The sequence below is a fragment of the Chenopodium quinoa genome, unplaced genomic scaffold, assembly GCF_001683475.1.
Source record: "Chenopodium quinoa cultivar QQ74 unplaced genomic scaffold, ASM168347v1, whole genome shotgun sequence".
Classification (NCBI taxonomy): domain Eukaryota; kingdom Viridiplantae; phylum Streptophyta; class Magnoliopsida; order Caryophyllales; family Amaranthaceae; genus Chenopodium; species Chenopodium quinoa.
In genome coordinates this window covers 199,304-220,508 of record NW_018745650.1, presented here as the reverse complement: position 1 = coordinate 220,508, position 21,205 = coordinate 199,304, and the positions used below count along the sequence as shown (strand labels likewise).

The 21,205-nt window shown below is 40.6% G+C and overlaps 1 protein-coding gene across 1 annotated transcript; it reads right to left on the bottom strand.

Moving 5' to 3' along the window:
• Positions 1 to 5,259: 5,259 nt before the first annotated feature.
• LOC110716875 lies at positions 5,260 to 5,775 on the bottom strand. The gene has a single exon (XM_021895527.1). It carries the CDS (start codon positions 5,773 to 5,775, stop codon positions 5,260 to 5,262), a length of 516 nt encoding a protein of 171 aa, XP_021751219.1.
• Between the last annotated feature and the right edge of the window lie 15,430 nt (positions 5,776 to 21,205).

The window sequence follows — 21,205 nt, the reverse complement described above, 5'->3', positions numbered from 1 at the left end:
AGTAACCGATCCGAGGTGATGAATCAATCCAAAGGATTAAATGAGTCGTTAGAGTATTACGAACAAAGACGTCGGATATCGAACTTAGAGCGTCGAAATAGAGCGCCGCAAGTCAGTCGAGTTTAGAATTCGACGAGACGAGAAATCAAGCAAATGACAAGTTTAATATAAGTCATAGCTTCGCATTGGCCTAGACATGCGAAGGCTAGGCTAGCATAGGGAAGCAACCGCATACATGGCTATGCCGCAAGCCAAGCATGCATGTACTTGCTAGACTTGCTGCGCGAGCATGCAAGTGGGGCTACTACGCCTAATCGCATGCTAGCTAGCACCAGCACGCATGGTTGGGCTAGTAGAGGAGTGGAAGCAGGTGCCTTATCGGCAGCGAGGACCTAGCAAGCATGCTAGGCCATGCGAGCAGCAATGCCGTACATCACAAGGTCCAGCACACAAGCTGGCCTGTGCGTGTGCTGGCTGTGCCGCACAGCAGGGCTGGCAGCCAACCAAGCCTTGTGTCAATGCCCATCATGCACGTATGTTGTGGGCTGTGCGAGCTGTGTAACGCATAGCGCAAGCAGCAGCTAGCTAGTGAAAGCTAGCAATGCCAGCACAACGTGTGCGTGTAGCACATGTGTGTGTGGTTGGATATGCATGTGAGTGGCATCTGCGTGTGGGTTTGCTTGGGGAGAAAGGGGAGAATGGTTCCCCTTGTGGTCCTCATCTAACCCTTTGCTCACCTCTTGACGCTTGTCATTTGTTGATTCACTTGCATTTCAATTTGATTTTTGAATCAAAAATAAATTGGATAAAATGCATTTTACCAACTCTCCCTACATGGATGGGAGATTGAAGTTCAAGAGCTCCCTTCCCTATAAATACCCATCATGTGGGATTGGGAAGGGACACTTGAGTTGAACTCAATGAGGCTTCTCCCTTTAGGTGAGAAAACCTCTAAGTTCGTAATACTCTAGTCTTATCTTGGTCTAGCCCCGGATAACCTCCAGGGTAGAGGCCGTTCGGGTTGGGTCTCGAGGGTGGACTCCGTCGGAGGCTCTCGCGCTTGCGGAGCTAAGGCTTTGAAGTCCGAGCTCTATATGAGCGAAGCACGCGTCGAGGGTAAGAATGTCATTTCCCTTTCTCTCTTTTATGTTGTTAATTATGTGATTAAATATTTAGTTTCTTTAATTAGTGAATGGGTCTTGGGTGGGTTTCTCTTCCACGTAGCGTTGGACACTACGAAACCCAACAGTGCTTTCCCATCTAGTTCCCGTTGGTTTTGAAAGGATTCGAACCAAAGAGATGCATACTTGGTCAGTTTGAGGATAGCATAGTGAACCTCTTAGTGTCATCTAGGTTCTTTTACCTAAAGAGATGGTCTGACCTTCGTTCCTAATCAAGATTAGTTTTCAGGTCTCCATCGCCTTCAAAAGTGGGCAAATCGTCAGGTTTGATCTCGTCAACTGTGTGATTGCGTATGTGCGGAGTTAAGTCACGGTTATGTAGTTCTTGCTGGAGTGTCGCAGTAACTTCTTCCAACTTATCCAATCGAGCATTAATTTTCTTGAGCTCATCCAACAATGCCGTGAGTTCAGCTTGATTCACCATGTTTAACTGAATAAGAAAACACACAAAACCAGTCTAGAAATTGATTAAAAGTTTGAGGATAAAAACCAAATCAAATCACCTCAAAAACTTCTGAAATTTTGTATGATGCTATCCATATATGTCTACAATACTCGGCCAAAAATTCAGCAAAAAAATCAAAGCCAAATGGTTGTAGTTTATTTTTTTCTCAACACTGCCAGATTAGTTTGATTTTTTACCAGTTGCCAAAAACGAATCCAGTTTAATATCTATGCTCCTCGAAAATATTGTCAAATTTTGCAAGTAAAACCTAGAAAAAAGTTAACTAATTTGAAAAAAGAATCACCTCAAAAGCTTTGGAAATGAACGAGAACAAAGCCAAACAATCTGACCTACAAAATTGATTTTTATTAGGCCCGATTTCAACAATATTTTGGCACGAAACATCAAGAAGTGCACCATTTTCCTCGCCTAACAGCAGTAGCAACAACCACACCAATTTGATGCGTATTTGTATGGGCTCTTCAGGAAATTCGGGGATATGAAGCTATTTAATCTAACCAAGAATAAATAACAACTATATTGGTAGCTTTCTTAGCAAAATATCATATGCAATTCTCTTGCTAAAACAATTCATACGAATTGATCAATTATAACTCAAAACTTCTCTGCCTTCAATAATGAAAATAAAGAAAATTTATAGGCAAACATCCCATGCCGTTAGGATAACTAAAAGATAAAATAAAATATATAAGATATAAATACTAAATAGTAATCCTAAATAACAAAATTTATCTTCTAATAATATTAGAAATAATATCTTATCAATCTACTAATTCTACTCCAATTCTTATTCGATTAATCATGCGTAACTTTAGGATTGACGCCACTCAACTTCATGATTAATAGACGATTCAATAAAAATAAATATAAATAATAAAATGATGATTTTGATGCCTTGGATATGCGTCACCTTGCCAATTGGCATATGTTGGCTTGTTGTCACCCCCGCAAGTCGGTACGGGACAGTGTTGTGGCGACCAATATGAGTGATTGACCGTGGGGGTAACTTCGCTCCGGTTTATGCTTGCCTCATAAAGGGCTTGCTATTATAGGAACATGCCTTGTTGTGTCTCATAGAGACCTTGCATTGCAAGGCTCATGTTCCGAAATTGTTGCTCATAATCATGCATACCTTGAGGAAATTGTTGTTGCTGTTGTTGGGGTTGCCGTTGTCGTTGTCGTCGTTGTTGTCGTTGTTGTTTTTCCTCATCACCACCATCATCATCATCATCATCCTCACCATCATCATCGTCTCCATCTTCCTCATCACCCTCTCCCATTAGAACTTCTACTCGAGCGTTGTCCTTGGGCATCTTCCAAACATTCCTAGCCGCCCTAGTGATTGAGGTGGAAGTCAGGTTTGGGAGCAAACAATAGTGCTCCTTTCGCACAAGCCATGAATAGACATCCGGATTTTGGGTACCAATAGTGAAACCCAAGTTATGGAGTAATTCAAAATCCAAGTACAACTCCTCACTCCCACCAATTAGAGTGTAAGACCTTAGGAAGTCCTCTTGATTAAAATACTTTACCAACCTTGTGACCATGGCCCCACAATGGATCTCCCCGGTCTTCCTTCCCTTGATCAAGGATATACAACACTCCACGAATATATACCTGAAATTCACACTTGGCCCATACTCCTCATTCATGGCCATCTATAAACACAAGATCTCCTCCCTAGTAAGCTTCCTAAGATCTTGTTTATTAAAAATTGCATACTCGAGGATCCTATGCAATATCCGAAGGGTCGGATGAATAATTTCCCTTGCAATGGAGGATTTGGAGTTAAATTCATCTTTCCTAGAAATAGCCCTCCACCAAGCAAACTCATTGTAGCCATTCGGGTTAGAATAGAGGGGAGCTAGGTTGTAGGCATTTGGATTGAATCCAAGGGCAACATTGAAGTCATGGAGGTTCATGGTTTGTTTTACATTGAAGAGTTAGAAGGTTATTTTGTGGTCATAGTCCCCCACCGCATTGTACTCAAAGGTGGAGAAGAATTCGATGGTGGGCTCAAGATAAGTGCGATAACAAGAATCAACAAATGAACCCAAGCGAAGATTATTGAAGAGGATCCTAAGATCATCATCAATCCCTAATTTGATCATGTCGGGTTGAAAGTAATGGCGAGATGGTCTAAATTACCTCTCCTTCATTTTGTTGTATATGGGGTTGTGTTTGGAGCGGTTAAAGAATTTGAGTGGGTGAAGAGGTGGAGGTGGAGCATTTTCTTGAGCTTGAGAAGGTTGGCCTTGAGAAGATTGGCCTTGAGAAAATTTGTCAGCGGTTTGGCTAGGAGTATGCTTGCTACTCTTCCTTTTTCTAAACACATTCATTTTTATCACCTTGAACAACACTTAGCCAAAGCACAAACAAATCAAAACTCCCAAGAACAACCAATACTACCACCAAGAACAACACCTAGCACCACCATTAGCAATACTACTACAACCAATACTCCCATAACACTCCTTCAAACATCCACCCAAAACTACAAAGTACCTGTTGCAACAAATCACCAACTAAAATCCAAACAACAACATCCAATAGCAACAATTAATACATCAATAATCAAATCATACACACGTCATAATCCAAAATCACAAGGATACCATCCACAATCATCAAATTATCAAACAACCATGAAGAATCAAAATCTATGCATAATAATCAATGGAAGTTGACGAAAATAAAACAAAGATTAGGATTATACCAAAGTTGAAGCCTCAAATTAATCCCAAAAGCAATCTCATGCTCACCCTTGAAGGAACCCAAGAAGTGCAATGAATATGAATTTCGACGGAAAATTGCGAGAAATTTGAAGTAAAGAAGTTGAATATGGAGAAAATAGATTAATTTTGGTAGTTTATGATTGAAAATTTGAAGAAAATGATGAATGTTTGTGAATTAGGGGGTAGGGTTTGTGAGAGGAGGAAGAGAGAGAAAGAGGAGTAAATAAGGAATAAGATGAGTGAAATAAGAGGAGAGAGAAAGAAGAACCGGGTTTAAAATCGCAACCCAGCTCGCCGCACCCGCGGTCGGATTCGACGTGCTCGCGGTCAGCCTGTGGGGCACCCACGATGGGTTCCTGCCTCATTTCCTAAATTTTTTTCCTGCAAAACTACCACGACCGCTCCAGAAGTCCCGCGGCCGCTACAATATCGCCGCGCTCGCGGTCGGCCCGCGGCTACTTCTTGCCTGGATTTTTCACTTTTGGACTTGACTGGTGGTCGCGCCCGTGCCAAAATTGCTGCGCCCGCTCCATTTTCAGCCGCACCCGCGGCTACAATTTGCCTCCTTTTTTCACTTTCATGCGTTAAACATTTCGCGGCCGCTCCGATGGTGTGGAGACGCCGCTCCCCTGATTTAACCAAATCACTTCAATTCCTTTTAACATTCATCTTCAATCCTCAACATAAGAGCTCACTTGTACTTTGAATCAACCTACAATGAAACCAACACAAGAAAAATAATAAAGAAAAAGGCAAATAAGAGAAAATAAAGGAAAGAAAAGAAAAGAGCAAAGAGAAAAGAGAAAAGAGATGAGAATCCGGGTTGCCTCCCGTAAGCGCTGCTGTTTAACGTCGTTAGCTCGACGTCCTCCACCTATCAAGGTGGGTTGTATAGGATCATCATGTGAATGAGGCCAACAAAAACACCATCAAAATATCGTTTGAGCCTATGGGCATTGACTTTGAAAAAGGAAGAGGAATCCAACGAAGATATTTCCACCACACCATTAGGGAGAACACTTTGAACCAAGAATGGACCACTCCATCTAGACATAAGTTTTCCGGGGAACAACTTCATTTTGGAATTGTAGAGGAGGACCTTGTCACCAACACAAAACTCTTTTTTCTCAATAAGCTTATCATGCACTTCCTTAGAACGAGCCTTGTAGGAGCTAGCACAATCATATGCATCTAGCCTAAGCTCCTCTAGCTCATGAAGATCCAACCACCGTTGCTCTCCCGCACTTGCTAAATCAAAGTTGATTTTCTTGATCGTCCAAAGAGCACGCTGCTCAAGTTCCACCGAAAAATGGCATGATTTTCCATAGACAAGGCGATATAGAGTAGTGCCTATAGGGGGTCTTGAAAGCCGTTTGACAGGCCCAAAGAGCATCATCCAACTTCTCTGACCAATCCTTTCTATTCTTTGCAACCGTCTTTTCAAGAATTAACTTGATTTGACGATTAGGTACCTCAACTAATCAATTAGTTTCTGGATGATAAGGAAGGCCAAATCGTTGATGTATCCCATGCTTCCTCAACATCTTTTGCAAAGCGTGATGCACAAAGTGTGACCCATTGTCACTAATCACCGCTCTTGGAACTCCAAACCTTGGGAAGATGATCTTCTTGAATAGCTTTAAAACAATCTTGTTGTCATTAGTTGGGGAGGAAATTGCTTGAACCTATTTTGAAACATAGTCTAGCCTTCCCAAGTCAAAAAATTTATAACCAAACCTTCTCCTAGTATAGGGGCAAGTCCATGTCGATCCACGAGGAATGAAGGGTCAAATACTATAGTCTATGTGTTAAGCTGCTTCGAAAAGAGTGTAGAAGTGTATAGCTATAGTCTCAAGGAACTAAACAATATAGAAATTTAATATCAAAAACAATAGGGATTAGAATCCACATGCAATCAAGATAGAAATGCCAATCAAGGGAAATCAAATTAATTGAAATAGTGTAAGGACTAGTAGCAATTGCAATTGAAAGAGTCAAAAAGGTTATCTCCTAGAAGTCAAACTAGGTTTCCTCTATGAGTGACTAACAAAGAGAATCACAATTCAAAATCAATCAATAAATGCAATCCCCAAAGTGTTCATGTCATTAGGAAGTACAATGTACGTAATCTTGCTTAGAAATCAAGGTTGATCACTCCTATGAAGCCAAACATATGGACAAATCTACTAATCAATTTAATTACAACATTCAATCAATCAAAATCCCCAAATTAGAAATCATCCATCATTCATGCATGCTTCCCCTTCACCCTAGCAAAGAATCTACACACTAAGCATGTTGAAATTGAAGAACAATACTAAACTAATCATCATCATATTCATAGTTGTAAATCAAATCAAAACTCTAATCAATCAAGCTAAACAAGTTCAAACAAACAAAATTAAATTGAAATTTCATCAACAACAAGAATTAAAGGAAATGACTAAAGGCAAGAAGAAAGGAATTCTTACAAAATTGAAGATCAAAAGAGAATCAAACTTGAAATGGATTGAATTACAGATCAAATGATTGAGTTTACAACTTCTCTCTCTAGTTTCTCTCTAAATTCTCTCTCTAAAAATTAAGCTAATGAATTATTAAAAGTTGGTTCATAAAAGGGAATTACAAGAGTATATATAAGCAAATAAGAAAAATAAGTCGTGCGCGCCCTCTCGAGATAGCTGAGCGCCCGCGGAAATATGGGTACGGAAAGCTAACAAACTCCGCGGGCTATTTGGGCAAGTGTCGCGGTTGCAGCGTTTGAGGCCGTGCCCGTAGTGAGGGCGCGTTAGATTCCCTGCTCCCAAGCTGACCTAGGGGTGCGCGGTCTCTCCAAAACTGCACGCCCTCTCCAATATTGCCACGCCCGCGGCTAGTTCTTGCCTCGTTTTTGGTAAAAATGTACAAAAGGCTAGAGCGCCCGCGACGGAAAGCGGAGCACCCGCGACAAGCCTGATTGTTGCGTGCCCTCTCCGAAGGCGCGCCGGGATGCTTTGTTTCTTCCTTGTAGCTCATCTTGATCCCATTTTAAAGTCAATTCCTTAAGTACCTTGTGAGTTGCACGCGCTAGGCCAGCGCGACTCCTTGAGTTGCGCACAGTTTTTCCTACAACAACTCTAAGTTTTAACCTAGGTGCTTCTAAATTCGTCAAACTAGGTTTAATCTCGAGATTAGGCCTAATTGTTGATCAGGCTTAGTATTAACAAGCTTTGGTTCATTTCATTTTGGGTCAAGCTAGTTGTTTTATGTGGTTAAGCCTTAATCAATGGTCCATAAGCATTCCTCACTTCAATCTAGCACAAAAGATGGAATTATTTATCGTCATAGCATTTCTAGTCAGGATAGGGGACCAAAAGTAGATGTCTACACCCGGCAACGGCGCCAAATTTTGAAAGGCTAAAGTCGTATCACCTAATCAAAAGTAATTCCTAAAACCACTAAATAAAATAGATAGGGAAGTAGGGTCGAATACACAGGAAAACAATGTTCTTTTATTCCTAATAAATTATTATAATCTATATTATCAAGTAACAAATAGGATTTTATATTAATTAATTTAAGGGAAATAATTAAACTAAGCAATTAAAACTAAGAGAATATCAATAAAATAAAGCCTGGGGCGTAGGTTCACCATTAAATAACTTTTCGGGATGAAAGACAACAATCAATTATCAATGCATAAACTATAAATTTACCAGATTATAAAGGGCTTTTGCTACGTATTACAATCACAGAATTAATCTAGCGGCATTAAGTCGCATCTCTCGAATCTTACTTAACCATTTATAAATTAACATGCCTATTGAAACTAAGCCTTAACATCAATTCTCATCTGTCGAATCTCAAATCAATATTTCATAACTCATGTAATTAAACCAGCGCTAATCTAATCACATATCATTTGATCAATCAATATGAAATTAATCTAAACCATTAACAATCAACAATAATAAACCATCCCTTCATATTATTTATGGTTCCCCATAAACCCTAAAAATAAACTAGTAGCACATATTTAAAACTAAACCAATCAAAGCAATTAAAAACATGAAATAAAAACAATAATAATAACTAATAAGAAACCAATAATAAAAATAAAAACCAAGAAGATGTCGTTCATATAAAACAAAATCTAAACTAATTAAAAGAATGAAAACTAATCTAAGCTACCAAAAACTAATCTAAATTACGTAAAAGCTAAACTAAAAGAAAACAAAATAATAAAGCTAAAAACTACGAGTACCTAATCTAAAAGCTAATCTAAGAAAATTTGCTAGCCACGAACCTACGTACTACTATCATTTTTATAAAACAATGAAGAGGAGTTTTAGAGGAAGTCATTCAAACTACTACTCCCACTAAAACTAATACTACTACTCCCAAACCGACATTCGTTGATCATCAGCAATTGAACCAAGCAACCAGGCTCAAGAATGCACAATGTCATGTGCTGACTAATCCCCCTAGCCTTGTGCACGCGCGCCCACTAACTTCCTTCCCTAAGGCTGCTAGTCAAGGCTTAACCCCGAGTATTGCTTCTAGCAAAGGTGGCAACAAAAGCTTAAGTAAGTGAGATATTAAGTAAAATGAAAGCAAGAGAGTAAGTTAAGAGATTTGATTGTTTACAAATGCTTGGATGATCCAAAAATAAAGGGGAAGGTCCCTATTTATAAGGCTCCCAAACGACTAGAGTGTTCTACTCTAGAAGATTCTAACCTCCTCAAATGGAGGGTCCTAGAAGCATAGCTTTCTATAGAGTTCTATACAACTTTTGGTTATGATGGGCGTTAGAACGGTCGTACATTCCACACTCAATCAAACACATTTATTAACAAACACCTTACAAACCAAGCATAATGACAAGTAAGAGTTCGGTCCACAAGGAACGGGATATGGTTGCCAAAGATCTTTACACTTAAGCTAATTAGAAGTCAATTGGTGAATTGGGGTTCGTCAAGAAGACAAACAACTATGGTTCTAAATCAATGAATTAAAGATACTAGGGAATGAGATCCACTCAACCAAGGCAATTAGGCAAACGGGGAGTAAAATAGACAAGATATAGCAAGGACTATGTGTAAAATCAACCTCATGCAATTAGAAAACAACTCACACTACTAAACTTAGATTCCTCATTAGTTTAGCAATAGATGATACATAATCAAATTACAATAAGTAATGACATACTCAATTTACACTTCCATGTCAAATTAGGCATATCATACTATCAAGCTTCTAAGTCAAGGGTAGCTAAACCTATCATGAGGAACTAACAAGCAATCTCATATAATCAATTTAATTGCAATACAAACATCAATGCTTCTCCCACATTTGCATAGTTAACCCAAAAGGTCGAGCTTCACCCAACCCCTAGCAAGAAGACTACTCACAAGTCATGTTTATCAACATGCAATCAAGAATTAGGGTTCTAAATACTTCAATAATTGGGGAAAAGTAGTTAACAATTGAAATAACTATCATCCAATAACAAATTACCAAGAACTAAGAAGATTTAAATAACATGCAAATACCAAATAAAATCTGAAATTAAGTGGAAAAAGGTTGGAGAAATTACTAATTGAAGCTTCAAATGTTGAATACAAATTGCCAAACTTTGAGAGTAATTCTTGAATTTCACTAATACAATGATTTGATTTGATGAAAACTAAGCTAAATTAATCCTAAGGAAAGTTTCAAACTAAGAGAGGTTTCTGAAAACTAGGCTACTGTACTCTCTTTCGAAATGAGCTAAAGGGGAAGTATTTATACTCCCCGAAACACATAGGGAAAACCGTCAAAAGAAAACGGATTCCCAGCGAGGAGCGCCTGCTCCACAATGAGGAGCACCCGCTCCTAAGCTAGGAGCGCCCGCTCCTTTCGGCTGCACGCCCTCTCCAGAATGCTTCAATGATGGATCAGATTTGAAAGTGTCAGGGAGGAGCGCCCGCTCCTCACATGATGCACGCCCGCTCCCTTGTTCCAGCAGCATGGGCAGATTCAACTTCAAAGGGAGTAGCGCCCGCTCTTGGTGAGGAGCACGCCCGCTCCTAACAACACCTGAACTTGGGCAGAATGTAGCTAGAGTCGAGGAGCGCCCGCTCCATGAGAGGTGCACGCCCGCTCCCCTGGAGCGCCCTCTCCAATCTTCAATCCTCTTGTCTTAAACACGATTCATGCACCGAAAGCCTGCCTAATTGAGTCCATAGACCTGCAAAACATGGACAAACACAAACCAAGAGGGGGAAAGCCGAGACAAAACATTTTCATTCAAAATTGGGTTAGAAAGAGGGGAAATGATCGCAAAATCGAGTTTAAATTTACACAATAAGTGGTCAAATAAACCACTTATCAAATCCCCCAAGCTAGCCAAATGCTTGTCCTCAAGCAATTCACATTGCCCAAAAACAAACCCAAAGATCAATTTGCTCAAAGAAAAGCACATGCATAGATATGAGAATCCTTAAGCAATAAAACTCGAGCATGAGGTATATGCCTAAGATCAACCACGGTCATGACTAGCCAAGGCCTAGCTAACCTTCCCGAATGTACTCAACTTTGGTCCATTCAACCAATCTTACCGCGTCCCCAACACAAAGTTCAAATTCCCCCTAATGGTAGTGTCTCATGACTCCTCGAAGGAGCCGAAAGAAAAATAGACCAAAGAAGGTTTAGAACACTAGACATCTCAATGATAAGTACCCTCTCCATATGCTTGTGAACCAACTCCCTCCACCGTCTATGGATTCAACTATTCTACTAACATTACAAGACTCAAGGAATACGGCACAAAGTTAAGGCATAGAGAAAACTAGAAGTGCTTTGCAATTAAAGTCAAGCTAAGATATATAGCACTAAGAGCAAACCTAAAGAGGTTTCTAACTTTGACCCAAATTACAAACTATGAATAAACTTGAAACAAAAACGCACCCCCAAGCTTGTTTAATCGCTAGGGTGGTGGCTATTCATCACTTCTTTTCCTTTTTTTTTTTTCAAACTTGGGCATTTACATCACAAACTATTATTTATAACAACTTAAAGATTGAACTAAGGAACCAAGAATGACATGCCTTAACTTTGTGCGAATGAACAATACATAACAACTTCATATTACTAAGAGTAGTTTAGGCCGCGATCTTGGGAGTCAGGACTCAAGTTCTCGATCTAGGTACTAAATCAAAGAGGATCCTTGCCACTCATTCAAAATGTAGTAGGCTTGAAAAAATATTACAACCTCACTTTTGGGAACAATGTGGGATCAATTACTACCTTTCGGGATTCAAATTCCTTTGATATGGGCGACTCCATCTTACCAAAAACCTAGACTTTAAGTTTCGCACATTCGGGAAAGTTATTCTCACACTAGCCTAAACTAACCAATTCTATGTTCCACCAAGGGCATCTAAACCATGCTCGAAATTTTATTACGAAAAGAAAACAAACATCCACCACATACAATTCAATATCATCATTGCAAACCGATCAAAGGCAAACAAAATCCCTTTTTTTTTTTTTTTTTTTGAAAAAGGTTGAAAATGGGGGAAAGAGAAACTAATTAAAGAATTTGGATATTAGGGATTTGGATATTAGGGAATTTGGATGTTAGAGGGGTTAGAGGATAAGAAAAAGAAATTTGGATATTAAGGGAAATCATCATCAAAATTCATCATCAAGCAAGACCAAGGACAATGCCAATCAACCATGATACCAACCAACAAGCAAACCAACCAAAGCATAATCATATCAAAGCATAGATAAGATGCTCCAAATAGCGCACACATAAAGAGAAGTGAGACAAAAACATCAATATGCAATTGTTCTAGCCTAGGCATGCCATAAAAACGTGAAAAGGGTAACAACCAACCTAAAATAGGCATGCAAACTAGAAAATAATACCTTATGAATCCTACCACAAGTCCCAAAGGCTAGACTAAGCCTTTCATGCCAAACATTCCACATACAATCTCAAATTTCTCCATACATAGCACAAAAGGCATCATAAGAAAGCACATTTCCTACCAAAACCAAAAACTACCCTAGACACAAAGACCCCAAGACTTCCCCCAAGCTAGACATTTGATTACCGTTCCCGCGATAGATGGACACAATGAGAAACATCTCCCCCCCAAGCTAGAACTCGACACCGGCCTCGGTGTTACACATGATGGGAAAAGAAGAGAAGGGAACGGTAAAAACAAATGTCTAAAGGCTACTCCCAATCATCCTCCCTAGGTGGTGATGGCATGTAGTTATAGTTGAGGTCTACATCGCCGGAAAAGGAAGGTTGTCCACGTATGGAGGAAGATCATAGTTGGGGCTACTACGATAGTGACCGTAGTCCGGTGCATTACTAGTGCCCCACCCACCATCATACCCGGGTGGAAACCCGAAGTATCTCCTTAAGGGGTGGTTATCGATTTCCTCGGGAGTCATATTACCACATGTCTTGGGGACGTGGTAATAAGAAGGGTCCCCCCTAATATCACAACCCCCGGGTTGTGTATAATCGTAGGGAGAGAAGGATCGTAGCTCCGAAACGGAGCTACGAGGTCCTTGCCAATAAGAGTAGGTGGGTTGGTTGTTGTTCCAACCCGCAACCGGCCCCTTTTGAACGGGGCGGTTAGGATAGTTGACATAGGGGAGAAAGTCTCCCCTCTCAACTTGGTTTTGATATGTCATTTGAGACACATAACTTTGATATTCATTTTCTTGGAGGATTCTTTGGTTGGAAAGATTTAGGTGGTGAAAAGTCGATTCAAGGTCGAAGGAGGAAGAAGAAGAAGAAGAGGAGCCGCCGAAAAACCTAGGAGCGGTAGAAATACTATGGTGATGAGGTTGAGATGGTTGGTCAGGGTTGGGAACATTCGCGGGGAGTGGCTCAATTGGCACTTGCCAAGTGTTCCCCACGGTGTTCATTACCGCCGCATTAGGGAGAAAGCAACGGTGCTTACCCTTGACCAACCAAGAGTATGTGGTGACATTGCCACGGATCTCCACAAGCATTTGCATTGAGGCAAGTCCGGCAAGGTCAAGGACATTGGACCCGTTCACCGGGGTTAATTGCTCAACCCAATTAGTGAAACCCAAATCCTTGGAAATTATTGTGATCATGCCCCCACATTTTATCTCCCCTCTCAACTCCGTACTCCTCTTAATCTCAAGGCACCTTTGGATAAACAAGTATCCCATGTTCACATTATCCTCAAGGTCCCCCTCAAATCGTGAAGCTATAAAGAGGCATTTGATCTCCTCTTTTGTTAGCTTCCCGAGATCTTGTTTCGAGAAACAAGCGTACCCCATAATTCTCATGAATATACGGAGTACGGGGTGGACAATGTGGCTAGCGTGGCTAGACCGGGTGGTGAAATTAGGATGCCCCGCGATAGTATTCCACCAATTTTGCTCTTCGTAGCTAGAAAGGTAGAAACTATCGGGGTTGTCTATTTGATTATACACGGGCCACTCAAATATTTCATTGAGGTGAGTTAAGGTTAGAGTCTTTTCTTTATTGAAAAGTCTAAACTTAATTTCGCACTCAAGAGGCTCTCCCTCACCATTGATTCGGCGCATGGTTAAGGTTGAAAGGAACTCGAGAGTGATCGATTCGTAGGTTAGCTCCCTCTTCTTGAGGTAGTTTAACCATCCGAAATTATCGGCCACTCGCCGAATTCCTTCATCTATCCCTAAAAGATGGCAAGTTAATTGGTCGTAAAATTTTGTTGGAAGGATTTTTCGTTTTGAAAGCTCGGAGTGATACTTTTTAAATTTTTCGGGGATTCTAATGGGAGGAGGAGCATTGTCTTGGTTTTGAGTTTGGGTTTGGTTTTGGTTTTCAGATATTTGGATGCTGGAAGTCTTTCTTTTCTTTCCTCCCGCACCTCCAAATAATCTTAGCACCATCTTGACAAATTTGGAATAAGGAGTAAAGAGGGTTCACTCAAAACTCCTCACACAAGCACCAAAATTCAATAAACACAACCTCCTTAACTTCAAATCCCCCAAATTAATCCAAGGTACCTGCTCACAATTCAATAATAATTCCACACAACCAACCAACAATCTTAACACAACAATTCTCACACAAAAATTCACCAATCCACAAATTATAATTAATTTTTCATGCACAAGCCATTCCCTTACTCCACAATTATCCACAAAAATCAACAATTTAATTATCAAAGGCAAGAAAATTTGTTTAAATCACCTAATCATGCAACTAATTACACAACAATCATGAAATAAACAAATTGAGAGAAATATTGAAGAAAAACCCTTAGGTTTAAGAGGGAAAGTGAAGTAAGGAAGAAAATTATACCACTTAGAGTATGAAAATACTCTAAAATCCTCCAATTTACCCAAATTCCTCCTTTATTAGCAAGCTTACCCCTTTCCCTATTGATTTTCTTCAATTCCCACTTGTGGGTCTTCGAATTTTTTGCCCAAATTTTTGTAAAATTATGGTTTTTAGAGAGAGAATTTGATGTAGATTAAGAATTTGTGAATTTCGGTTGAAGAAAGTTGAGATTTGATGATGAAAATGAAGAGAGAAGTTGGAGAATATGAGGTTTTTAGAGAGAGAAGTAGATGGGAAGGAGGAGAGAGAGTATGAATGTTTGAATGAGTGGTGAGAAATGATGGGTAAAGTGATAAAAAGAGAGATAAGTTCCTCTTTTTTTTTTTACCCGGACAGGAAGGAGCGGGCGTGCAGATTGTGGAGCGCCCGCTCCTAACTGAGAAAGAGTTCCTGCCTGTTTTAAAACCATTTTGGAGCGGGCGTGCAGAGACGTTGGAGCACCCGCTCCAAGCCGAAGTTGAGAAACTGACTTTCTGACCCAGTAAGGAGCGGGCGTGCAGGTGAGTTGGAGCGCCCGGTCCTTAAATCAATTTTGGCTACGACATTTTCCAGGAGCGGGCGTGCAATGATAGTGGAGCGCCCGCTCTAATGCTATGATTGAAACCTGTTTTCTAACCCAGACAGGAGCGGGCGAGCAGTGGTGTTGAAGCGCCCGCTCATAACTGAAATGGACTTCCTGTCAGTTTTGCTTGACATTTGGAGCGGGCGTGCAGTTGAGTTGGAGCGCCTGCTCCTACCAGTCTTGAAGCCTACTGTTTCGTTCATTGAGCTTGGAGCGGGCGTGCAGTTGTGTTGGAGCGCCCGCTCCTAGCTGTTGACAGCTTCCTGTTTTGTTTTCTTCGGCTCTTTTTGCTTCAAGTACCTATATCAAAACCACAAGAACAAAATTCAACAATATTGGCCAAAATCAGATATTCCCAACACTCATATTCTTTTCTTCTCTCATTCATTGTTTTATTTTCACTCCTTTTATTTTCTTGACTCTCTCTTCTCTCTCTTTTTTTTTCTTTTTTTTTTACTCGGGTTGCCTCCCGGAAGCGCTTCTTTAACGTCAATAGCTTGACGACCTCCACACTCAGGAGGTAAGATTACATTGAGTTGATTCTAAAACACCCACATGAGCACCCTCGTAGTAAAGCTTGAGGCGATGCCCATTCACCTTGAAAGATCTCTTGCCGTCCATATCCCAAACTTCCACGGCTCCATGAGGAAACACTTCCATGACAACAAAAGGTCCACTCCACCTTGATAAAAGTTTCCCGGGAAACAATTTCATCCTAGAATTGTAGAGGAGTACCTTATCGCCTTTTAGAAATGCTTTCTTTTCAATGTTCCGGTCGTGGCAATCCTTAGTGCGATTCTTATAGTTGCTAGCACACTCATAGGCTTCCAACCTTAGCTCTTAAAGCTCATACAAATCAAGCCATCTTTGCTCTCCCGCGCTAGCCAAGTCGAAATTAATCTTCTTGATCGCCCATTGGGTCCGGTGCTCAAGCTCCACCAGTAGATGACAAGATTTTCCATACACTAGACGATATGGAGTTGTGCCTATTGGGGTCTTGTACGCCGTTCTATATGCCCATAGAGCATCATCAAGCTTTTTTGACCAATCCTTCCTGTTCTTAGCAACCGTCTTCTCGAGGATTAGCTTTATTTGACGGTTAGACACTTCCGCTTGTCCACTTGTTTGTGGATGATAGGTAAGGCCGAACCTTTGGTGGACCCCGTGCTTTCTTAGCATCTTTTGAAAAGAACTATGAACAAAATGTGAACCATTTTCACTCACCACCGCCCTTGGAATACCCAATCCTGGAAATATGACTTTTTTGAACATCTTCATGACAACCTTGTGGTCATTAGTTGGGGAGGCAATGGCTTCCACCCATTTTGATACATAGTCGACCGCCACAAGGATGTATTGATTCCCATGAGAATTTGGGAATGTCCCCATGAAATCCATACCCCATACATCAAATACCTCAAGATCAAGAATCGGTTGTTGGGGCATCTCATTGCGCTTGGATATGTTGCCGGTTCATTGACACCGGTCACAAGTCTTCACAAATCCCCAAGCGTCCTTGAAGATGTGAGGCCACCACAAACCGCTATGCAAGATTTTCAATGCAGTTTTGTTGGCTCCCATATGCCCTCCACACGGATCGGAATGACACATCTTGAGCACTCCTTGCACTTGTTCATCCGGGACACACCTATGGAGCAAACCATCTACTCCTCGTTTGTAGAGAATGGGATCATCCCATACATAATGTCTTGCTTCCCTTTTTAGCTTCTTCCTTTGATTCTTGGAGAAATCGGGTGGGCATTCTCCACAAGCCAAGTAGTTCACCAAGTCGGCGAACCAAGGAAGCTCCTTTTCATTCAAGATGTAAAGCATATCATCTCTCAATTCATCACATATAGGGATTTCATCATCACTAGCTTGCACATTCTCTAGTCGGGAAAGATGGTCCGCAACCACATTCTCGGCCCCTTTTATCACGGATTTCAACATCAAATTGTTGGAGAGATAGGACCCACCGAAGAAGACGTGGCTTGGATTCTTTCTTTGCAATAAGGTACCTAATGGCTGCGTGATCAGTATAAACAATAGTTTTGGAACCAATGAGGTAGTTCCAAAACTTCTCAAAAGCATGAACCACGGCAAGAAACTCTTTCTCCGTTGTGGTGTAGTTCCGTTGAGCTTCATTCAAGGTCTTAGACATGTAGTAAATCATGTGAAGCCTCTTCTCTACCCTTTGCCCCAATACTCCTCCAATCGCAACATCACTTGCATCGCACATAAGTTCAAATGGCAAATCCCATCTTGGCCCTTGCACAATTGGAGTTGAGATTAAAGCCTCCTTTAATTTGTTGAAAGCTTGGAGACACTCTTCATCAAAAATAAAGATGGCATCTTTTTGAAGAAGAGCATTTAGGGGTCTAGCAATTTGTGAGAAATCCTTGATGAATCTCCTATAGAACCCGACATGCCCCAAAAATGACCTTACTCCTCTCACATTGATTGGTGGCGGAAGCTTTTCTATCACTTTAACTTTGGCCTTGTCAACCTCAATCCCTTTGCTTGAAATCTTGTGACCAAGGACAATTCCCTCTTCCACCATAAAGTGGAATTTCTCCCAATTCAAAACCAAATTGACCTTCTCACATCTTGTCAAGCACTTGCCCAAGTTGGACAAACAATCCTCGAACGAAAGGCCCCCTACCGAGAAATCATCCATGAAAACTTCCATTTCGGCTTCAAGCATGTCCCCAAAAATACTCATCATGCATCTTTGGAAGGTTGTCGGTGCGTTGCAAAGCCCGAAGGGCATCCTCCTATATGCAAAAGTTCCATAGGGACAAGTAAAAGTTTTTTTTCTCTTGGTCATTCGGGTTTATAGGGATTTGAAAGAAACCCGAATAACCATCAAGAAAGCAATAATACTTGTGCTTGGTTAGTCTTTCAAGCATTTGGTCGATAAAAGGGAGAGGAAAATGATCCTTGTTGGTGGATGCATTTAGACGTCTATAGTCTATGCACATCCTCCAACCGGTCACCGTTCTAGTTGAAATGAGATTACCATTCTCATTTTCAACTACGGTCATTCCTCCCTCTTTAGGGACCACATGAACAGGGGAAACCCATCTAGAACTCGAAATGGGGAAGATGATGCCGGCATCAAGGAGTTTGGTGATTTCTTTCTTCACCACCTCCCCCATTTGAGGATTGAGTTTCCTTTACCTCTCAATGGAAGGCTTAGCACCCTCCTCAAGTGTTATGTGGTGCATACATAAAGCGGGGCTAATACCTTTGAGGTTATCTATGGTATAGCCTAAAGAACCTTGGTGGTCTCTCAAAACACCACATAACATTTGAGTTTGGCACTCGTTCAAAGAAGAATTCACAATAACCGGAAAAGTTGAATTGGGGCCCAAAAACTCATACCTTAGGTGTGATGGTAGAGGTTTCAACTCTACCATTGGAACACCCTTACCTTCTCTTGAGGTAGCTACTTCTAATGCATCATGTGTTGTGATTCCCATGCACACTTGGTCATCGCTTGATTCCGTACTTCCTTCAAGCATCTTTTCATACAATGCCATCTCTTTGCTTTGGTCACCTATCTTTTCCTTATTCAAAAGGACATTCTCAAGGGCATCGTTAGTAGTGAGCAAGTGCTCATGCATAGAAGTTACAATAGAATCAATAGTATCAATCATCATGCAATTATCAAGACTAGAGCTTGGATATTTCATGCTCTCATTCAAATCAAATTCTATCACCTCATCTCCTACTTTTAGTGAAATTTTAGCACTTTGAACATCTATTAAAGCACCCGAAGTAGCAAGAAAAGGTCTTCCTAGAATTATTGGAATGTTAACATCTTCATCCATCTCTAACACAACAAAATCCACCGGGATTGCAAACTTCCCCACCCTTAGAAGAACATCCTCTACCTTACCCTTTGGGAATTTAATAGAGCGATCGGCCAATTGTAGGGTGATGTTGGTGGGTAGAAGTTCCCCTATCCCATGTCTTTGGTATACCGAGTATGGCATTAGGCTAACACTAGCCCCTAGGTCACACAAAGCATTATCAATTTGCATCTTGTATATTGCACATGGGATAGAAAAGTTACCGGGGTCTTTTAATTTGGGTGGCATCTTGTTCATGATAATTGCACTATAATTCTCGGCGAGACTCACCGTTTCAACCAATTCAAACTTTCTCCTTCCACTCAAAATATCTTTCAAAAACCTAGCATAGTTAGGCATTTGATTGATAGCATCGGTAAAAGGAATTGAAAGGTGAATTTGTTTCAATGTTTCAAGAAATTTTCCAAATTGCACATCTAATTTGTTTCTAACAAATTTGTGAGGATATGGTAGTTTTTGCAATTGTTTTGTTTCTCTCTCTTTTTCTCTTCTCTCTTCACTCTCTTTTTCAAAATCTTTCTCTTTCTCTTTCTCAAATTCTTTTTCTTTCTCACATTCTTTCTCCTTTTCATTCTCATGGTTTTGCTCTCTCTCTTGTTCAAAATCACTTTTAAAGGGAGGCTCACTCATGTTCATTCTCTCATTGCTTTTTTTAGGAACACTTTCTTCCAAAACTTTACCACTCCTTGTTGATATAACATTTACGGGCCTCTTAGGATCTAGTCCTTGGGGTGGTAGTTTAGAAGTGCTAGTCCCTTCCTTCAAAGCATTGGCCAATTGTGAAATTTGTGTCTCTAGCATTTTATTATGGGTCATCACTTCACTAAATTTCTTTTCACTTGAGGCCATGAAAGAATTGAACATTTTAGTTTGATTTTCCATCATTTCCTCCAAGCTAGACCTACTATGTGGTGCTTGTGCATAGTAGTTGTCTTGGGAAGCCCTATTACCTCTAACATTCGAATTGGACGCATTTTGATTAGAAGAACCTCTATTATTATTGTTGTTCCAATTGTTCCGATTATTAGAGTTTCCCCCTTGGTGAAATTGCCCTTGATTCTCATAGTTTCCTTGATTATTATGATTATGGTTACCATAACCACCTTGTTGGTTGTAGTTACCTTGGGGATTTTGGTCCCTTTGGTTCCTATTTCCCCATTGATTTTGATTATGGTAATCGTAATCATTTCCTCTTTGGTTATAGGAATTCCCCCCTTGTTCTCTTCTATTTGGTGGTAAGTATCTTTGATTATCATTCCTATGTATATTATCATAAGACAAGACATTGACTTGTTCATTTTAATTACCATCTTCGTATTGGGGTTGGGGTTGGAAATCATAATTACAAGAAGAGGTATCATGGTCATAAGACCCACAATTTTCACAAAACAAACATCCATGAGGCATGTTATTAGAAGTAGAGGGAGAAGAGTTAGAATTCATACCTCTCCCCTTAGATTGGGAGGGATGATCTTGTGTTGAACTAGAGGTCTCTAGTTTTGCCTTAATGGACGTCATCTCCTTTCCAAGGTTGGCGATTTGGGAGGTCAAATTGTTGATGGCATTAAGGTGATCAACGGAGTAAACCGCATTTCCTCCCTTGTTTAGAGAATCTCTCTCTCCTTCTTGCCAAGCCATGTGGTGCCTCACCACATCCTCAATTATCTCTATGACTTGCTCCTCCGTCTTGTTCATAATTGGGCCACCCGCTCCTGCATCCAAGCTAGTCTTTCCTTGTGGGCTCAAGCCCCCATAGAAAATTTGAAGCACTTGATATGACGGAATTCCATGATGAGGGCACTCCCTTTGATATTCCTTGTATAGTTCCCATGCTTCATAAATGGTTTCACTAGCTTTTTGACGGAAACCTTGGATCAAAGCTCTTGCCTCGGCCGTCTTCTTTTGGGAATAGAATCTTCCTAAGAAATCCGTGGTGACCTCGTCCCAAGTTCTCAAGGAGTTAGGCCTCACCTCCTTCTCAAGCCATTTAAGAGCCCTTCCTATCAAAGAAAAAGGAAATAGCTTTAGTCTCACA

Bases quoted from the DNA above. Each gene is read 5' to 3' on its own strand.
- LOC110716875 (XM_021895527.1), bottom strand. From the start codon at position 5,775: ATGCTCTTTGGGCCTGTCAAACGGCTTTCAAGACCCCCTATAGGCACT.